This window comes from Aotus nancymaae, unplaced genomic scaffold, assembly GCF_030222135.1.
Source record: "Aotus nancymaae isolate 86718 unplaced genomic scaffold, 86718_ANA_hifiasm-v0.15.2.pri h1tg000076l, whole genome shotgun sequence".
Classification (NCBI taxonomy): domain Eukaryota; kingdom Metazoa; phylum Chordata; class Mammalia; order Primates; family Aotidae; genus Aotus; species Aotus nancymaae.
Genome location: NW_026988491.1, coordinates 19469356 through 19489197, shown reverse-complemented (window position 1 = coordinate 19489197; position 19842 = coordinate 19469356). Strand labels below are relative to the sequence as shown.

Sequence of the window (19842 nt, the reverse complement as noted above, 5' to 3'; positions counted from 1 at the left end):
AAGATTCATTTAAGTAAAATTGAGAGGAGGAGGGAAAGAAGGTAGGTAGTGGAAAGAGTTCTCAGATTATCTTATCTGTAGCAGCTGGGACTTTAAATGAATCAGAAATTACTATTTAAAGCTGAAAAATTAAAGAGAACTATTTTTAACAGCATAGAAGTAAAAATCGGAAAGGAGTAAACTATTTGAGATGATCTGGAAAACCCAAGAGAATTACTGAAGAAGCTGCAGACAATAAGAGAATTTGGCATCACAGCAGGGTGTAAAATAAATGTAAAACTCTCTCTCATCTTCATAGCAACACACAGCGACCTGTTAGAAGCTTTACACACAATCTCATTTACAACTGCAGCAAAAAGATTAAATGCCAAAAATAAACATAGCAAGAATATTCAATGTCTATTTGAGGAAACATTTTAAAATCCCTTAAGACAGAAGAAAAGGAAGGAGAGGAGGTGGAGGAGGGAAAGAAGGAAGAAAAGAGAAGAGAAGGAAGAAGAGGCTGGGCACGGTGGCTCATACCTATAATCCCAGCACTTTGGGAGGCCGAGGTGGGCGGATCACCTGAGGTCAGGAGTTTGAGAGCAGTCTGTCTAACATGGCGAAGCCCTGTCTCTACTATAAAAATACAAAAGTTAGCTGGGCATGGTGGTGGACGGACATAATCCCAGCTACCTGGGGGGCTGACGCAGGAGAATCGCTTGAACCTGGGAGGCGGAGGTTACAGTGAGCCAAGATCGCTCCATTGCGCTTCAGCCTGGGTGACGAGAGTGAACCTCTGTCTCAAAAAAAAGAAGAACAGAGGGGGCATGTCATAGATTTAAGTTGGAAAACTTATAAAACTCATTATCCCCACAGTTAATTTATAATTTTAACATTCCAGTAAATCCACCAACTGATTCCCTCATTCTCAGAGCTCCCTAAGATGGTTTCTAAATTTCACGTGAAAAAATAAGAGCCAGGGAAACTGAAGAGGAAAAACAGTGAAGGGATATTCTAATCCTCCCGGATATTAAAATAGACCCTAAAGCCTTGAGAACTGAACGTGTGGCAGGAGCTCCTGGAGAGGCAGATTTAAGAAACAAAATAGAAGGCCCAGACATAGACCCAAATAGATCTATGATAATTTAGCATATGATTAAAGTGGCTCCTTAAGTCAGTGAGAAGTGGAAAGATGGAATTTTCAGTAAATGGTATTGGAACAAGTGGGTAGCCATACAGAAAGCAACGAGCCCCCACTTCCCACTGTGCACACCAGGGATCTGTTCCAAATGGACCAAAACTTTAAATGTAAAAAATGAAACTATAGGCCAGGTGCGGTGACTCACGCCTGTAATCCCAGCACTTTGGGAAGCCAAGGCGGGTGGATTGCCTGAGGCCAGGAGTTCGAGACCAGCCTGGCCAACATGGAGAAACCCCTGTCTCTACTAAAAATACAAAAAATTAGCCAGGTGTGGTGGTGGGTGCCTGTAATCCCATCTACTATGGAGGCCGAGGCAGGAGAATCGCTTGAACCCAGGAGGTGGAGGTTGCAGTGAGCCGAGATTGCACCATTACACTCCAGCCTGGGCAACAAGAGCAAAACTGTCTAAAAAATAAAAAAAAAAAAGTGAAACTACAGAGACAAAAACAAATTATTCTATAACCTCAGCACCTCTAGCCAGGACCCAAAAAATTAAAACACTGCAAAAGAAAATACTGATAAATTGTATTACAATTTAATTTTTTAAATTAAAAGTGGATACTTCTTTAAATTTTTACTGCAATTTAAAAATTGATAAATTTTTTTTTAAATGTAGATGCATGGCAACAAAATGAAAAAAGCCCAGCCTAAGTGGCCTGGTTCTCTCCGCTCCTTAAGTGTGAGCTCTGTGCCTGGTGACTTCTTCCCAAAGAGTACAGTATGGGGGCGGGGGGCCGTGGAAACAGTGGCCTCACCAAGTGGAGCTTGGCAGACACACCTCAGCCAGTGACCAAGGTCACCAGCAGCGATGAGTCAGTGGGTGGTCTGCACCTTTGCTGTGATGTGGTGAGAAGGTGCGTTACCTCTGTGGTCTTCTTCCCCAAAACCCACCACCCCAGTCCTCTCAGGAGGAAAATACCAGACAAATCCCAGTGGAGGGTTGTTCTGCAAAATACCAGACCGGTCCTCCTCCAGCTGTCCAGGTCATCCAAAAAAAAAAAAGGGAAAAAGTACAAGCTAAGAAACTCTCACAGCCCGGAAGAGTCTAAGGAGGCCTGATGACTAAATGTCATGAGGGATCCTGGGACAGAAAAAAGACATTGGCCAGGTGCGGTGGTTCACACCTGCAATCCCAGCACTTTGGGAGGCCAAGGCGGAGGATCACTTGAGGTCAGGAGATCAAGACTATCCTGACCAACATGGTGAAAGCTCATCTCTACTAAAATACAAAAAATTAGCTGGGCATGGTGGTGCGTGCCTGTAGTCCCAGCTACTTGGGAGGCTGAGGCAGGGGAATTGCTTGAACCTGGGAGGCAGAGGTTGCGGTGAGCCGAGATTGCACCACTACACTCCAGCCTTGTGACAGAGGGAGACTCCGTTTCAAAAAACAAAACCAAAAAAGACATTACCGAAAAACTAACGGCTAGGCACACTGGCTCACACCTGTAGTCTCAGAACTTCCAGAGGCAGAGGTGGGAGGATCGCTTGAGGCCAAGAGTTTGCGACTAGACTGGGCAACATAGCAAGATCTCGTCTCTACCAAAAATTTAAAAATTAACTGGGCATGGTGGCATGCATCTGTACTCTCAGCAACTTGGGAGGCTGAGGCAGGAGGATTCCTTGAGCCCGGGAGTTTGAGGCTACAGTGAGCTATGATTGTGCCACTGCACTCCAGCCTGGTTGACAGTGAGACCCTGTCTCTAAAAAACAAAAAGACTAAAGAAATCCAGAAAATATATGGGTTTTAGCTGATAATAATGTACTGAGGTTGATTCTTTAGTTGTGATGAACTGGGTGTTGGGTATCCAGGAACTCTCAGGAATGAGTCTTGCAACTTCTCTATAAATTGAAACTACTCTGCAGTAAATAAGCCAGCCCTGTATATAAAGCCAGAAGATAAACGAGGAAAATATATTGCAAGTCATATCACACACAAGGAAATATTTACTCACAGATTCATCTGATTCTCACGAGCACCTCCTCCATGGCCAGCCCTGAGTGAGGCTCCGGGGGTTAGTCCTCTTACAGAGTGGTGGCCACAGAACTCCTGGCAGGCTCTCTTTCGAGGCCAGCAAGAGAGCCTCACTCCAGTCACCTACAGGGGTCTTAGTTAACATAATATGTCACAGGAGTGGTTCCAGCACCCCTTTGTCCTGTGATGTTACCTAATCCCATGTATTTTCAATCCTGCCCATGCTCAAGACAGGGAATGACACCGGGTGGCTACACCACAGGGCAGGGGCTCGGGGGCCATTCTAGATTCCTGCCTTCTACCGCAGACAAATGTCAAATGAAAAAAAAAGTGCCATAGTGAGCTCTGCAGACGATACAAGACAATATAGTGTCATGGCTTTTCCACAAAAACAGGTAAGGGCTGGGCATGGTGGGCTCACGTCTCTAGTCCCAGCACTTTGGGAGGCTGGGGCAGGCTTGTGCCCAGGAGTTCAAGACCAGCCTGGGCAACATGGCAAAACCCCATTCCAAAAAAATACAAAAATTAGCTGGGCACAGTGGTGTGCACCTATGGCGCCAGCTCCTTGGGAGGCTGAGGTGGGAGGATTACTTGAGCCCCAGAGATTGAAGCTGCAGTGAGCTGTGGTTACACCAGTGCACTCCAGTCTGGGTGACAGAATGAGACCCTGTCTTAAAAAAAAAACCCAAGTAAAACTAAATGCCATCCCGTTTCGTAAGTGATAGAAGTATATGCACGTGTATACAAAGTCAAGGAAATGGTAATCACAAAACTGGATGAGGATTAGGATCACTAGAAAAGAGGGTGAAATGAATGAGAGAGGCAGAGGAACGCAGAACAGATGCAGCTTATGGGTCAAGTGTCAGGTTTTGAATTCATTAGTAGGTTCATGGTGTTCAGTTTATTATTAACAAAATGAAAGAGAGCCATGAAAGGACCAATGATGCAAATGTGTTACGAACCAGTGACAGTGATTCGCCCAGTTGTGTGCACCTTAGCTCTTTAAAGTATGTTAGAATACATGTGTCCAATATTTTCAAGGCGTGCCTCCAAATTGAGCTGTAGATGCTCACTTTGGGAATCCTATTTCCCCATGTTTCTTAGAAACTGACTGGGTGTCTGGAGTTGGGGCCTCAGCGGTTGGGGCACACATGAGGATTAGCCCAGCTGTGTGCACCTTAGCCCTTTAAAGTATGTTTGAATATGTGTATCCAGTGTTTTCAAGGAGCCCCTCCAAATTGAGCTGCAGATGTTCTTTTTGGGAATCCTATTTCCCCATGTTTCTTAGAAACTGACTTGGCATCTGGAGTTGGGGGCCTCCACGATTGGGGCATCCATGATGTGTCGCCCTGCATCTGCTGCAGCAGATGTTTTTTGAGTGCATAAATGAACATTGACAGTCATGTTAATGCTCCTTTGTCTCTTCTTTCCCTCAGAAAATCGCCTTCATGGTAGCGCTAGGCCTGGTTACCACGGAACACTTGGAAGGTAAGGAAGGATCCAGGTAGCGGCAGGTTGGGCTGGGACTGGCTGGAAGCCAGGGTGTTGGGGGCCAGGGATGATGGCAGGTGATCTGGGCTTCAGCAGCAGCCAGTGTGGTTGGAGTGTGGCCTCACACCACTGCAGTGGGTCTCAGGATGTCCCGGCTCAGATGACAGCGTTTGTAATGTGAACCACCTCCCAGGAGGTCTGCCCCATGTACCTGAGGCTGGGTGGTGACAGAGAAACTAGGACAGAGAAACCTTCCAGGCTCACCCTGGCTCCATGACTACACACAAAACGTACTGTGGCACTTCCTTGTTTCAGCGGAGGGACGCTGTGGGTTCCCTGCCCTCAAACTGGAGGCAACACAGGGAAATGACAAGAGGCAGACTGGCCGGGTGCGGTGGCTCCTGCTTGTAATCCCAGCACTTTGGGAGGACAAGGCAGGAAGATCACCTGGGGTCAGGAGTTCAAGACCAGCCTGACCAATGTGGAGAAACCCCGTCTCTACTAAAAATACAAAATTAGCCGGGTGTGGTGGTGCATGCCTGTAATCCCAGCTACTCAGGAGGCTGAGGCAGGAGAGTCGCTTGAACTCAGGAGGCGGAGGTTGCAGTGAGCCAAGATCACGCCATTGCACTCCAGCCTGGGCAACAAGAGTGAAAACCCATCTCAAAAAAAAAAAAAAAAGGCAGACTGCCTGGCTCCGCCACTTTCTCAAATGTGGGCGGGTTGCATCTGTGTGCCTCCGTCTCTTCATTTGTAAAATGGGTAATGGCTGAACCGTCCTTGGGGGATTGTTGGAAGCACTGCCCAGCACAGGTAGCCTGCAGACTTCATGTTTGCCACCAAATGTGTCCGTCAAAATTGGAACAGTAGTTTATTTGAGCAGACGGGGCTCTGTGACTCTACGAAGGGGCCGTGTGACCTTACAGATGGGGGCAGTTTCACATGGGCTGTGACATCATTGCAGAATGAGGAGGGCTATCTAAGGTGAGCCCTGAACATCATCATAGAATCTTAGGGCCTGGAAAGCCTCGAAACCAGCCCCCTTGGGGAAGCACCCATGGGGAAGCTGAGCCCAAGGAAGTTGATTCACTTGCCCGAGATTGATCTTAGAGCCAGTAGATTTCAGGCCCAGACTGGAATCCAGGGCTTCTGACTCCCAACCCCGCACGTCTCCCACTATACCCGCCTCACCTGCAAAGACGTTTGATAACATGAAAGCACGTGCCCTGGTAAACCTGGCTGCAGGGAGGTTTGCCTAACGTTCCTCTCCTTAAAAGCAAGAGGGAATGAAGTGAACCCCACAGTGCCCAAGGCACTAGAGGTCTTTAATCTAAGGTAGAGTTTCTCTCCATTACAACAAGTGAGAAGCCCAGGGGAGGGGTGGGAGCTGACCGAGGTCACACAGCTCATCCAGAGCAAGCGGGAGCAGAGCAAGCCTTCCCGAGCTCAGCAGAACCCAGCACTTGGGGACCCCAGCCTGCTATGCAGGCTCTGAGAAGAGAGCCCTCTCTCTGTGTCCCCTGGGTCCGACTTGCTCCCTGGCAGTAGCCAGGGTGGGGAGGGCCAGGGAAGAGGCCCATCCTTCCAGATCCCTGGGCAGGGAATTCCCCTGCAAGTAACCCTCGCCCCAGCCTTCCTCTCCTCTCTGCATGCATGGTTGGAAGGTGTTCTCTGAGCTCCCCGCCTGACGGTGTGAGCTTGAGTGTGATGAATCCCGCTGCCCTCTGCTTGCCTTTGGGAACGGTTTAATCTCCGACTGAAACCATGGAGCTACAGAGGCAGCGAGGGGCTGTGGGAACAGAAGTCTATGCTCAAGTCCTGCCTATGCACTGGCTGGGTGTCCCTGGGCAAGGTCCTTCCCCCACTGAACCTCGGTTTCCTCCTCTGCAACACAGGGAAAGCTGCGTCTGTAGACACTGGAGGGTTGGCGAGGGGACTGAGTGAAAAGTGCTTTCCTAATAGGTGTGTCATTATTGGTTTTATAAATAGTCCGCATTTATAAACCTCTCCCCGACCCCTGCTGTGATATCCTTAAGTATTTCTTTCTTTAGACCCTGTGTTATTCCACAGAAGGTCTGAGTGCCTTACAGAAAACAGGCTGAATAATATTAAGAAGATTTAAAAAGCAAAACTAGGTCCAGGAGGCAGAGGTTAGAAAATGACGCCAGCACAGCTGCACACGGAGAGGCAGTCATGGTCCCGCCTGGGGTCAAAGCCAAGAAAGATGAGAAGAAAACACAGTCAGTGTGGCCAGGCACCCTCTCACTCGCATGTGAAGGATTCCTGCTGGAGGCTGCACTGGGGCAAAGGCCACCTGGATAGAGGCTTACTCCTGGTCTCCTGGGAGCTGGGAGCCTCACCCTCCAGCTCGCTGGACCAGTGGTATCACCAGACCCATGGGTATCTGCCATCCTGTGGGTCCAAATTAATGGCCATGGGCCAGATAAAGACACAGGAGGACCCCATGCTGAGTGGGCACCTGGATTCTGGGAACCTGCCACCCCCCCACCAATCTGTCATTCAGCCTGAGGTCACCAGAACTGTCCTGCCATGGAGTGAGTGATTTCTGGAGGTCGTAACTTGCCCTGGGCCACTCTGTGGCATGGATGCTGGGCAGACAGGCTTCAGAGCAGGAGGGGATGGTGGTGCCCAGGGCTTGGCAAGGATGCATTTGGGGTTCCCAGGCAGGCAGGACCCAGTAACTGCTGTGTCTGTGCCTTTCCAGAAATCCAGAGCAAGCGACAGGAGCGGAAGAGAAGAAGCACTGCCAACCCAGCCTACAGCGGCCTCCTGGAGACCGAGGTGGGGACCCATAAGCCCTATGCTGCCAGGAGGGTGGGGCTTCCCCGGGCACAGCCTCCAGGAACAGTCCTGGGGCCTCCCTCATTCGCTTTCCTAATCCCTACTTTGTCCATCCCTTCTGGGAGTGGGACTTCAGGGTGACTGAATAATATCTCATTCATCACCTCCAAGTTCAGAATCAGATGATAGGAAGATACAGAAGAGGGGATGTCCATTTATTCCTAATAGAGGCTGCCCTGGGGAGCGTCACTGGCACCCGCCTCCTCACCCTGAATTAGCAGGCAAATACCTGGTCGCAGGCAGTGCTGGACACCCCGGCCTCCCTGGACCACCACATACCTCGTCTAGAGTCTGTGCAGTTGGTTCACGGCTGGGAGAGGCTGAGGATGTGCGCAGCCTGGAGCGGGCGGGCGCCACAGAGGGAGGCCCAGAAGGGGTGGGGTGTGTGTTACCAGTGCCTTTCCCTACTCCCAGTTGAAGCGTCTATCCCTAGGGACGGGGTGGGGAACCGAGAGCCTGCACCAAAATTGGTCCAGTGCAGCAGGGTTGGGATGCCGTACTGGAGCAGCGGGGCCTCGCCCATGACCATGTCCCCAGGGAGAAACCAGATCAGAAATGACACTTTCCTGCCCTTGTAAATGACAGTCCAAAATTCTTAGGTTAAAATCCTAAGGTCATCTCCCCAAAGCCAGCTCTGCAGGATCCGTCGGGACCTTTCGCTCAGAGGCTCAGGGCTTTCTTAGGGGCAAGATCTTGGAGTCTTTTTCTGGGATGGAAGCCGTTTCCTTAGCGCCCCGAAGTCCAGAGCTTGGGGCAGCTGTCCTGAGAGAAACGACGTCCCCTGAGGTCAGTGCCTAGTGTGTTCCAGACGCCAGCTCTGTGAGACCTGGAGGAGGGTGAGCAAAGTGCTGTCCCACCTCCCAGGATGTGAACTAGTCAGGGCCACTGTCCAGAACCCATGTCTTGGGAACCTGAGCTCAAGAGGGAGGGAGGCGTTTCGTGTGCAGCGGCAGTCCGTTCCAGGCCCTGCGGTTGCCCTGTCCATGGGGAGAGCCTCCAGACGATGGGGTGTGTTGTTTTGTTTTCTGTCCCTGCAGAGGAAACGGCTGGCCTCCAACTATCTCAACAACCCGCTGTTCCTCACAGCGAGAGGTAAGCACCAGCTTCAGACCTGCCAGAGCTGCTCAGGGCCTCGGAGAGTCATCCCCGGGTGGTCCTCCATGCCTGGGCCTGGGCGGGGCTCGGTCTGCCTCCCGCTGGGCTGACCTGGGCAGAGGAGGGCGAGGACGCTGTGCTGAGAGGACCTGGGCGGAGGAGGGTGAGGACACTGTGCTCCCACCTCCCCGCTTCTCCTGCAGCCTGTTCGTGAGCTTGGAGCTGTGGTCTAGGAGAGGTCCACAGCCTGGGCCACAGGTGTGAGTGTGGCAGTGTGGCCTCTGCTGGTGTGGGCCAGCCCAGGTGCTGCTGCTTCCAGACTCTGCTGGAGAGAACCTTTCTTCCCCACACGTGGGCAGCCTCTGATACCCCTGGGTTGGGCTGGTGCCTCTCAGCCCACACCTTGCCCACCCTCCTGTGCCTGCTCTGGGCATTGGGAGAGCACAGGCTAGGCTGGGGCAGGGATCTCAACCCAGTTCTGCCTCCGCCTCTGCTTCTGCCTCGCTGTGTGTGTTGCTCTGGGCCGAGGGCTCTTTCTGTACAAGGCATTGGGCCAGATCTTCAGGCTGGGACCTGGCCTAAAGCCTCCACCTGAGTCTGCAGGGCTCCTCCCTCCTCTGCCAGCCGTGCCCCAGTGCAAGACGTCAGGGAGCCACATCCTTGCATTCAGACAGCAGCAGGAAGCTGCCAGCTCACTCCAGTTAGAAAACCTCAAATAGTCCCAGGGGCAGGAAATGACGGCCGGCTTCCTGGGATTCTGTGTAGCTTTCGACAGGTCACCATCCCTCCCTGAGCCTTGGTTTAGTCATCTAGAAAGTGGGCCCATAGCTCCCTGCTTCTCAGAGCTGGGACAGTGACTTGAGGGGTGAGCATGACCGCACTTTGTGAGCTGTCGAGGGCTGTGCAGATGCCAGAACTGTTCTTCCCACTGAGTGGCATTATTTGCAGATGGATCTGATTCAGAACCTGAAAGATACCTGTGTTTGCGATCATTAAAATGTGTGGTTTGGCATCATTTACTAGAATGAGAGTGGGTTACAGCCAAAAAAGAGTTGAAAATTAGTAACTTTGAGGGATTCAGTGAGCTCCCTGGGCAGCTCCCTGCCAACATGGCCTTAGTGAGCACAGGGGCCACATGAGCCTGTTCCCAAGGGGCTCCTAGCTGTGACCAGGGCAGAGATCCTTACTCCCATCCTGCCTGGGAGTGAGACCTTGTGATACTCCCATCATGCCCTGGGGCAAGAGCCAAGGTGTCATGGGGGCCTTGTGATACTCCCATCATGCCCTGGGGTGAGAACCCCTGCCCCATGAGGCCTCATGGACTCCAGTCCTGATCTGTGCTCCTCCAACGGCCACTAACATGTTCTCCGCCCTTCTTCCCTGTGCTAGCCAATGAGGACCCCTGCTGGAAGGTACGTGTCCCCTCCCTCCATCTTCACACCTGGGGGGTGGAGAATGTTTTCAGTACAGTCCTGGTAGAGGGAAAGAGCCTGGAGTGGCGCAGAAGGCCTTTCGGTCTGCCCTTCATGCTGAGAACTTTGTACAACACCCAGCCAGCTTTCCAGCCTGCCAGGCAGCGTCGAGTCTAGCACTGCCATGGGGCTCCGCTCTCAGCTTCAAACAGGCTCTCTCCCTGCTCAGGACGGACTGAGGATGCAGAGACCCCAGAGGCCACCAAGGCTCAACTGGAAGCAGCCAGCCGGTGTCCGCTGGCCTCCACCCTGGCTCCACTGGCCTCAGTGTGACCTGGGCAGAGCTGGCCCTCCCTGGTTCTCTGTTGCCCGCCCCAAAAAGGGCTGGACTTGTTAATCCCCAGGGACTCACCCCACATGCCCACATTTCTGTGATCACATGGGACCCGACACCCACCCCCTACCCATACACACACCACATTCCTGCTTCCCAGGAGATTGGCTGCTCACGACCTCATTCATGGCATGGCCTCAGAATTCCTTCAGCCTTTTTCACCGAATTTCTGATTCTAAAAGAACGTTCTAGTCCCTGCATGCCTGTAGCGGTCAAGCCTCTAAGAAGTAGTAGGTGATGGTTTCAGTCAACCCCAGTTAGGCCGTGTCATTTTCCACAGTAACCCTGCAGTGGCACAGGTTGGTCCTGGGGCGCCTGGTAGTGTTTGTCTGCAGACACCTTGTGCTCATCAGGGTGGGCGTGGGGACAGGGGGTACCTGGAGCCTAAGCCCTGTCCCCACAGAGCCCACAGACTTGGAAAGGCCTCGGCTTTGAGGCAGGCCACCTGGATGCTGGTCCCGGCCCCACCTCCAGCTTGCTGTGTGACAACTGCCTCACCCTCCCTGGGCCTTTGCATGACACAAGGGGTGGAGGTGGGGATCTCTGAGGTCTCGGGACATCCAGTGTCCTTGTGGCATGGGCCATCCCAGAGGAGAGCTCTCTGGTCTTTTCCAGCTCTGAAGTTGGAGCATGCTGTTGCCACATAGATGGCAAACAGAGAGCCAAGGAGTACAGGGTCTTGGCTGGGGCCACACCGCCCTCCCTGTCAGTGCGCACATGAGCAGTGGAGGTGGGGAGGGAGTGCTGTACGCATTGCTGGCCCCACTCCCAGAACGTGGGCCTCTGGTGCAACACAGACCCTGACACCCTGCCCCGTTGCCCACACCTGGGGTCCAGGTCTTAGCACAGAAGAATTGGGTTATGGGAGTCACACCGGGCCCGACTCCAATGCTCAGTGCCCCAGCCCCTAGTCAACCTGGCCCTGTGAGTGCCCCCTGCCTCCTGGGGCCCAGGCGTGAGCCCACACTGTCACCCTCCAGGGTTTATCCCTCTCTGTCCATAGAGCTGCTGGGAAACTTTGGCAGAAGAATGGCCACATGTGGGTCAGACGCAGCTGCCTGGGCCCGGCCCGGGCTGACTCGGCCCCCACTGACCTGACTCTGGCTGACCCGGCCCCCGCTGACCCGGCTCTGGCTGACCTGCCTCCTGCTCTCCCTTCTCTTCCAGAATGAGATCACCCACGATGAGCACTGTGCTGCCTGCAAGCGAGGTGCCAACCTGCAGCCCTGCAGTGCCTGCCCGGGGGCCTACCACCTCAGCTGCCTGGACCCGCCCCTCAAGACGGCGCCCAAGGGTGTGTGGGTGTGCCCCAGGTGCCAGCAGAAGGTACGGGGTTTGTGTGGTCCCCTCACCCCAGACTGGCATGGAGGTCCCCACTGTAGGCAGAGACAGGGCAGAGGAGGGGAGAAAAGAGGGGCTTTGGTGTAGACAGGCTTTTTGAACCTCAGCACAACTGACGTTTGGGGGTGGATAATCCTTGGTTGTGGAACTCTGTCCTGTGTATTATGGGATATTTTTTTGTTTTTGAGACAGAGTCTCGCTCTGTCACCCAGGCTGGAGTGCAGTCGTGCGATCTCGGGTCATTGCAACCTCTGCCTTCTGGGTTCAAGTGATCCTCCTGCATCAGCCTCCCAAGTAGCTGGGATTACAGGTGCCTGCCACCATGCCTGGCTAATTGTCATATTTTTAGTAGAGATGAGGCTTCACCATCTTGGCCAGGCTAGTCTTGAACTCCTGACCTCATTTTCCACCCGCCTCAGCCTCCCAAAGAGCTTTTTTTGGAGAGGGAGTTTTGCCCTTGTTGCTTAAACTGGAGTGCAATGGCGCAATCTCAGCTCACTGCAACCTCCGCCTCCTTGGTTCAAGCAATTCTGCTGCCTCAGACTCCCGAGTAGCTGCGATTATAGGCAGCGCCACCATGCCTGGCTAAATTTTTTAAACTTTTAGGAGAAATGGGACTTCACCATGTTAGCCAGGCTGGTCTTGAACTCCTGATCTCAGGTGATCTGCCCACTTTGGCCTCCCAAAGTGCTAGGATTATAGGCGTGAGCCACTGCACCCAGCCTGGGAGTTATCTTTATTTCAAAAAGCATTAACTGTCATGAGTTCCCATCATCCCCAGTTCTGTGAGGATCAAGGGTGGTGGATATGGTGGGCGGGTGCTGCTGTGTGGCTGGTCCCTGTGGGAGCCACCTGCCCCTGCATTGTGACTGCCTGGGTGAGGGGGTCGCATCCTTTTATTTATTTATTTTTCTGTAGACAGGGTCTTGCCCTGTTGCATAGGCTAGAGTGCGGAAGCCCCAGCACAGCTCACTGCAGTCTTGACCTTCAGGGCTCAAACAGTCTTCCCGCCTCAGCCTCCTGAGGAGCTGGGACCACAGGTACACACCACCATGGCGAGCTAATTTTTTAATTTTTTGTAGAGGCGGGGTCTCACTTTGTTGCCCAGGCTGATCTCGAACTCCTGGGCTTAAGTGATCCTCCCGCCTTGGCCTCACAAACTGCTAGGATTTCAAGCATGAGCCACCATGCCCAGCCTTTTTGTTTGCTTGTGTTTCTTTTTCTTCCTTTTTTCTTATTTCTTCTTGATCACAACTCTTTGAGGGCATGTGGAGAGGGAACGAGATTCTGTTCCCCGCTTTAGCACAGTGTGGGGGCGCTGAGCCTCCCCGTTTGTCCCTGGCTGGCCTGGGCCGCCACTCTTAGGTCTTCTGGACATGGGAAGAAGACAAGTGATCATTCATTCATTCGTTTGAGAAGTATTTGAGCCTGCTGCCTGTCCGGGGCCCTGGCGATGAGCAGGGAGAGGGGCCCAGAATGTTCCTCCCTCGTGGGGCTGATCTTACTGTGCAGCCCTGTGAGCCGGGCCATGAGGCAGGTGTGGCCCCCATCCCCTGGTCACGGATGTAGACCCTGCGGCTCAGACAGGGCGTGCCTCCCCAGGATTACACAGCCAGGGCGTGGCCAGTCCCAGCAGGTCCCAGGGCCTGTCTACTTTTTCATTTCACCATCTGCTCCCCAGGCCTTAAAGAAAGACGAGGGTGTGCCCTGGACTGGGATGCTGGCCATCGTGCACTCCTATGTCACCCACAAGACAGGTGAGGCATCCTTGGGGAGCGGGACAGGGTACCTGCTCCCCCTCCCCTCCCCCACCCAGGCCTCTGGGTTCACCTTGCCCTGTGGGAGGACAGGCGGGTCCATGCCTTTCCAGGCCAGAGCACTGAAAAGTGGGACCCTGGGACTAGTCTTGTGTACAGGGCAGGTGCAGCCAGGGGCGAGCAGCTCCAGGTCCTGTACATCTGGCCACAGCCACCGGCTCCTTCAGGGGGATGGCCCAGGCCTTGGTTCCATCCCTTCTGCCTCTCCCATTTACTCTACAGCCCAGATGCTCCTTACCTGCCCCCCTCCGGGGGCTTGGCCTTCTCTTTTCTAGTCAAAGAAGAGGAGAAACAGAAGCTGCTGCAACGAGGCAGTGAGCTGCAGAATGAGCACCAGCAGCTGGAGGAGCAGGACCGGCAGCTGGCCTCAGCAGTGCAGGTGCAGCCCGGGGCCTGGGGGACAGACAGATGTGTCCTTAGAACCACAGGTGTAGATCCAGGCTGGTCTCAGCAGTGCAGGTGTGGCCCGGGGCCTGGGGGACAGACAGATGTGTCCTTAGAACCACAGGTGTAGATCCAGGCTGGTCTCAGCAGTGCAGGTGTGGCCTGGGGCCTGGGGGACAGACAGATGTGTCCTTAGAACCACAGTTGTAGATCCAGGCTGGTCTCAGCAGAACAGGTGTGGCTCGGGGCCTGGGGGACAGACAGATGTGTCCTTAGAACCACAGGTGTAGATCCAGGCTGGTCTCAGCAGTGCAGGTGTGACCCGGGGCCTGGGGGACAGAGAGATGTGTCCTTAGAACCACAGGTGTAGATCCAGGCTGGTCTCAGCAGTGCAGGTGCGGCCTGGGGCCTGGGGGACAGACAGATGTGTCCTTAGAACCACAGGTGTAGATCCAGAGCTTCACTGTTCATTTATAAGGCCCTGGAAGAAGACAGACTCATCAAGCATCCCCCAGCAAGCCAGTACGTGGAGAAGGCAGCGCTGTGACTCATTCAACAAATATTTATCTGGTGATTGATAGCACCCTGGCCGTGCCCCTGCTCAGCCCCCTTGGCAAGGCCCTGACTTCTAACTCTGTTTCATCTTGTGTAAAGTGAACATGATTCCTCTTCTGTAGGATGGTGATAGACAAGATAATGGAGATGATGGTTGTGGTGGTGGTGATGATGGTGATGGTAGTATTGGTGATGGTGATGATAGTGATGATGGGAATATAATAGTGATGGTGATGTGATGGTGATGGTAGTGATGATGAGGGTGGTGGTGGCGATGATGGTGATGTTAGTGATGAGGGTGCTGGTGGTGATGGTAATGATGGTGCTGATCACAATGATGGTGATAGTGGTGATGTGATGATGATGGTGGTGATTATATGATGGTCATGGTGGTAATGATGGTGATTGTGGTGATGGTGGTGGTGATGGTGCTGATCACAGTGATGGTGCTGGTGATGATGGTTATCATGGTGGTGATGATGATGATTGTAATGATGATGGTGGTGGTGATGGTGCTGATCCCAGAGATGGTGGTGGTGATGATGGTGATCATGGTGGTGATGGCGGTGATCATGGTGGTGATGCTCATGGTGATGGTGGTGGTGATAGTGCTGATCACAGAGATGGTGGTGGTGATGTTGGTGATCATGGTAGTGATGGTGGTGATCATGGTGGTGATGGTGGTGATGCTGATGGTGATTGTGGTGGTGATAGTGCTGATCACAGAGATGGTGGTGGTGATGATGGTGATCATGGTGGTGATGGTGGTGATGGTGGTGATGCTGATGATGATGGTGGTGGTGATGATGGTGATCATGGTGGTGATGGTGGTGATCATGGTGGTGATGGTGGTGATGCTGATGGTGGTGATAGTGCTGATCACAGAGATGGTGGTGGTGATGATGGTGATGGTGCTGATCACAGAGATGGTGGTAGTGATGATAATGGTGATCATGGCAGTGGTGATGGTGATGATGGTACTGATCACAGTGATGGTGGTGATGGTGGTGATCACAGTGATAGTGGTGATGGTGATGATGGTACTGATCATAGTGATGGTGGTGATGGTGGTGATGGTGGTAATGCTGATGGTGATGGTGATGATGGTACTGATCACAGTGATGGTGATGGTGAAGATGTGATGGAGGATGGTGATGGTAACAGGCCCTGGTGAAGCTCTTTAAATGCAGTGTCTCATTTAATCCTTTCAATAATGCTATGGAGAGGCTTTGTGGTTGTCCCTATAATTACTTGGAAACAGTCTCAGGGAAGTCGTTATTTTCCCAAGCAGTATTTGACCCAGAGCAGACTGATGTGGGACCCAAGGCGTCAATCCTTACTGCTTTTCCTTGTTGTCGTGGGACGTAGAGAGGCTGGAAAAGACCACACAGCACAGCAGGCAAGAGAAAGAGCAGAAAGGCGACTGGGAAGCCAAGGTCTCCGAGGCTGCTGCAGGGTGGCCTGCAGGAGGAGGAGGAGGAGGAGGAGGAGGAGGAGGAGGTCGCATCACAGCCATGGGGAGGACGTTCCCAGGCACAGGCACACTTTTTCTAGCCCTAAATTCCAAAACAAGTATCGTCTCCTGCTTTGTAATTGCATTTGCACTGCTGCCTGGTTTTTGTGAGGCCCTCAGCCTGGTTTTTTGCAGGCCACGGCAATGGAGGGGAGAGGGGCACAGGTGGTGGCTGCCCCAGGATGGCTGCAGAGCGGAATGCTAAGACCCTTTCCCCTGACCTTCTCTCCCAACAGAAATGCCTGGAGTTGAAGACAAGCCTGCTGGCCCGGCAGAGGGGCACCCAGTCATCCCTAGACCGCCTGCGGGCCCTCCTGAGACTGATACAGGGCGAGCAGCTGCTGCAGGTCACCATGACGACCACTAACCCCACCCCACTGCTGGCCGGGCCCTGGACCAAGCCCTCAGTGGCAGCCACACACCCCACCCTCCAGCACCCCCAGGGCCACAACTGACCCCGAGGGACCCGTCTTCACACCCACGGAAAGTTATTGGGACCCTGCTTACACAGCCTGGGGGTTCTGTCGGCCTTAATTCATAAACACTATGAATTTCAGATAAAAATTAACCAGACAGAGGAGAGGAGGTAGAAAGAGCTGGGCCAGAGGCCCAGAGCCAGGACCAGGTGCGGATGCGGCCCTGTGCCCTCCACATTTACAAGGGGCACCTAGGGGCCAGGTGGGGGTATGACAGGTCGGGGCACACAGTCAGCCCCACCCCCGGCCACCTCAGGGCCGCCTGAGCCTCCAGCTTCCAGGCCCTGCTCTCCACGGCCTCCCTCTGGCCTGTCGGAGGGGCAGGCTGAGGCTGTGGAGGGGACAAGCACACTGCCCAGCACACGGTCCCCACTGAGGGCACCGCCTCTTGGTGTCCTGTGGGAGGGGAGCTGAGAATGCACGGACATAGCTGAGTGGTAGAGGTAGTTGGGGCGAGAAGCGGGTAGCGGGTCTAGGTAGTTCCCTGATGCCCCACGCTCCTAGGAGGCCCACCTGGGGCCGGCGGGCCTAGGGCACCCCCTTGCCTTTGCAGAACCGCGCGGGCCCCTTTCTGTCAGTATTATTAGGGTTACGAATTGCAGCTGTTTCACTTGAAAGACATTGTCCGAGGCACGCGTGTCTGGGTGCCGGGATGCTACGTGGTCCCTGCCAGGGCCTCTGCCCTTCCTGCTCTGTCTTTGGGGCCCTCAAGGCTGGCTTCTTTCTTTTGCCAATCTCTTGGACTCCGTTCGCTATTGATCCGTTTTTCTCATGGAGTTTCTGGGCAGGGCGGGGGCACTGGGCAGGATTTCTCTTTGGGGTTGAATCGTTCAACTTACAACTGAAGCCTTTTCTTGCCTCCTTTGGAAGAGCCGATAAGTATTCCACTCCTCTTTCTTGCCAGTACAGACACTATGCCAAAAAATAACTTCACACTTTTGTATGGTATTTTTATTGTGAGATATTTAATGTGAACGGTGGGGAGGGGACTCGGGCTGACTTCCAGCAGTCTCTGCTTCAAGGTACAAATAGGAACACCTCCCCTCGGCAGCCTGGCCAAGCCGGAAGGCACAGCGGGTTTTTTAAGAACTGAGTGGAGGACGGGGGAGGGAAGGAAGGGCGGTGGCCTGGGGAGGTTCCGGCCTTCGGGGACCAGAGTCCCCTACTCCTGCTGCCAAGGGCTCCTGCATCCAGGGTGGGCAGTGCCAGCTTGTCACCCTCTCCCGATGCCCACGTCCCGGTCCTGGGGGACTTAGCACAACAGGATATGCATCCAGGAGCCACGGGCTCCCACTCCGAGCATATCACATGGTGCCGAATTGCACTGAACACGCGTGTGTGCATCGCACGCGGCCATGACCACAGACACGCATGCACACAGGCAGAGGTGCAGAGCGAGGAGGCCGGCACCCCCCACAGTCGCCACGGTCCCTCCTGTCATTCTCACGACTCCGGGAGAAACTGTGCTGTATGATACAGATCTATTTTAATACACTTCACACTGGGTGAACAAGATTTTTATATTCTTTTATGGATGAACAAAGTGAACCGTGTGACGCACACGTCTTCTGTGTTGGCCACGCTGTGCCAAGTATGCATCACCGCGTGGCTGGCGATGTCCATGTCTTCAGCTTCCTTTTCTGTTTGGTTTGGTTTTCTTCTCGGATGGATTGAGTTAAATGTTTTAACAGTGTAATGGGAGGATATGAAAGGTTGGACCCAGGAGGGGTAGCTGCCAACGTGTCTTGAGATTGTTAGGTTTTTTTTGGACCAAGGAGGACCGTCCAGTGGGTAGTGAGGATAGAGAAAAAGTGTTTGTCTTAAATATGCCAATGTAGTTTTTCCTTCTTTACGATGCATTAAAGTCGATCGATGATTTCAAAGCCCTGTGGTTTTGCTGTCCTTGCCTTGTGGAGAGGCCCCTGGGAGTGCCCAGGGCAGCCAGGTGGGTGTTGGAGAAGCTGGAAATGAGGGTCCTACCCCACCCCAAGGAGGGAGGGATGGAAGGAGAGAAGCAGGAGAGAGCTCAGTGCCCTTCACTCACTCCCATTCCCAGCCCTCAGAGGCAGCAGGTGACCCTTTAGGGCCAGGATTGAGGATGGAAAGTCTCAAAAACGCAGCAGACCCATCGCTGTGCAGAGCCCAAGGTGGTGTCCTCTGCTCCCTCGAGTGTTCCTGCCTCGGCCTGGCAACATCACCACCGTCTCTCTGCCCTGGCAGCGGGCACATGCGCTCCTGCAGCCATGCTGAGCTCTCGCCTTGCCTTACGGGAAGTTGGGGACCGGAGACCAGGGAATCCGCCCCGCTGCGTCCTAGCTCCTGGCATTGCACGGGGGACTCTGATTGGCCAAGTGGGTCACGGCTGACCCCTGGGCAGTCAGCTGTGGCCAGAGGCTGGGGTCTAATGCCAAAGTGGGGTTTGGTGCCCCAGGGGACAGAGAGGTGGGGGGCATGCAGGGCTGCCACATGATCCTGCTTCATGGCCAGCCCTGGGGAGCATAGTTTGCGGGGAAGGGAGCAGGTTTCAAGTCAGCTCTGCTTGAGTCCTCCTGGGGTCCACTCTAAAGACCACACTCAGCATCCACGGCTCACTGCTGTCCTCTCAGATCCTTTCCAGTCCGGCTCCCCACCCCTTTGCTCCTCGCCAGGTCAGTAGTGACCTTTCGTGGCCAGATCCCGGGGACAGTCCCCGTCATCACCCAGACGTCAGAACCACGGGACACACTGGCCACACCCCTGCCAAAGGAGGCTCCCGGGACCTCACTCCTGCCGGTCTGGCTGCTCCCTGGTCTCTGCTCCAGACTTGCTTCTCTTCTGCCTGATCACTGAAGGCCCAGGCCCAGGGCTGCGCTCTGACCTCCACAGCTGGCCTCACCTGCCCCTGGCTCTGTCTCCACCCCGAGGCCCACTGCATGGCTGTGGGTGTCTCACGCTCCACACAGTCTCCTCCAGGCCAGTCCCTCCCACCTCCCCATCTCAGAGGAGGTTCAGGCTGCTGGGGCCGGCACCTGGGAATCACCCTTGGCGCCTCTCTCCCACCCTCCACACCTGGTCCTTGGCAAATCCATCAGCTCTGCCCTCAGGACATAAACAGGATGGGACAAGTCTCACTGGCCACAACATCACCACCTTGGTCCCAGCTCCGTGATCTCCCCTGGATTCCTGCAGCCACCGCTCACCTGCTCTCTCCCACTGCACCCCCCTGCAGTCTCTTCTTAACCCAGCAACTGTTGTGAAAACCCTCCCATCTGGCCAGGCGCGGTGGCTCATGCCTGTAATCCCAGCACCTGGGGAGGCCGAAGCAGGTGGATCACCTGAGGTCAGGAGTTCGAGATCAGCCTGGCCAA

General features: G+C 54.0%; 1 protein-coding gene across 2 annotated transcripts in view; it reads left to right on the top strand.

Moving 5' to 3' along the window:
- Positions 1–18399, top strand: part of PHF21B (PHD finger protein 21B) — a 114616-nt gene extending 96217 nt beyond the window's left edge. Inside the window, exons 6-13 of one of the 2 annotated variants that reach the window (XM_012449481.3) lie at positions 4592–4643; positions 7372–7448; positions 8546–8600; positions 9993–10015; positions 11577–11735; positions 13432–13507; positions 13843–13946; positions 16256–18399. In XM_012449481.3, coding sequence (XP_012304904.1) covers positions 4592–4643; positions 7372–7448; positions 8546–8600; positions 9993–10015; positions 11577–11735; positions 13432–13507; positions 13843–13946; positions 16256–16474 — 765 coding nt within the window. In that variant the 3' untranslated portion in view covers positions 16475–18399. Of the gene's footprint in view, positions 1–4591; positions 4644–7371; positions 7449–8545; positions 8601–9992; positions 10016–11576; positions 11736–13431; positions 13947–16255 lie in introns of those variants that run through there. The other variant, XM_012449480.3, reaches the window with a different exon arrangement.
- The last annotated feature ends 1443 nt before the right edge of the window (positions 18400–19842 follow it).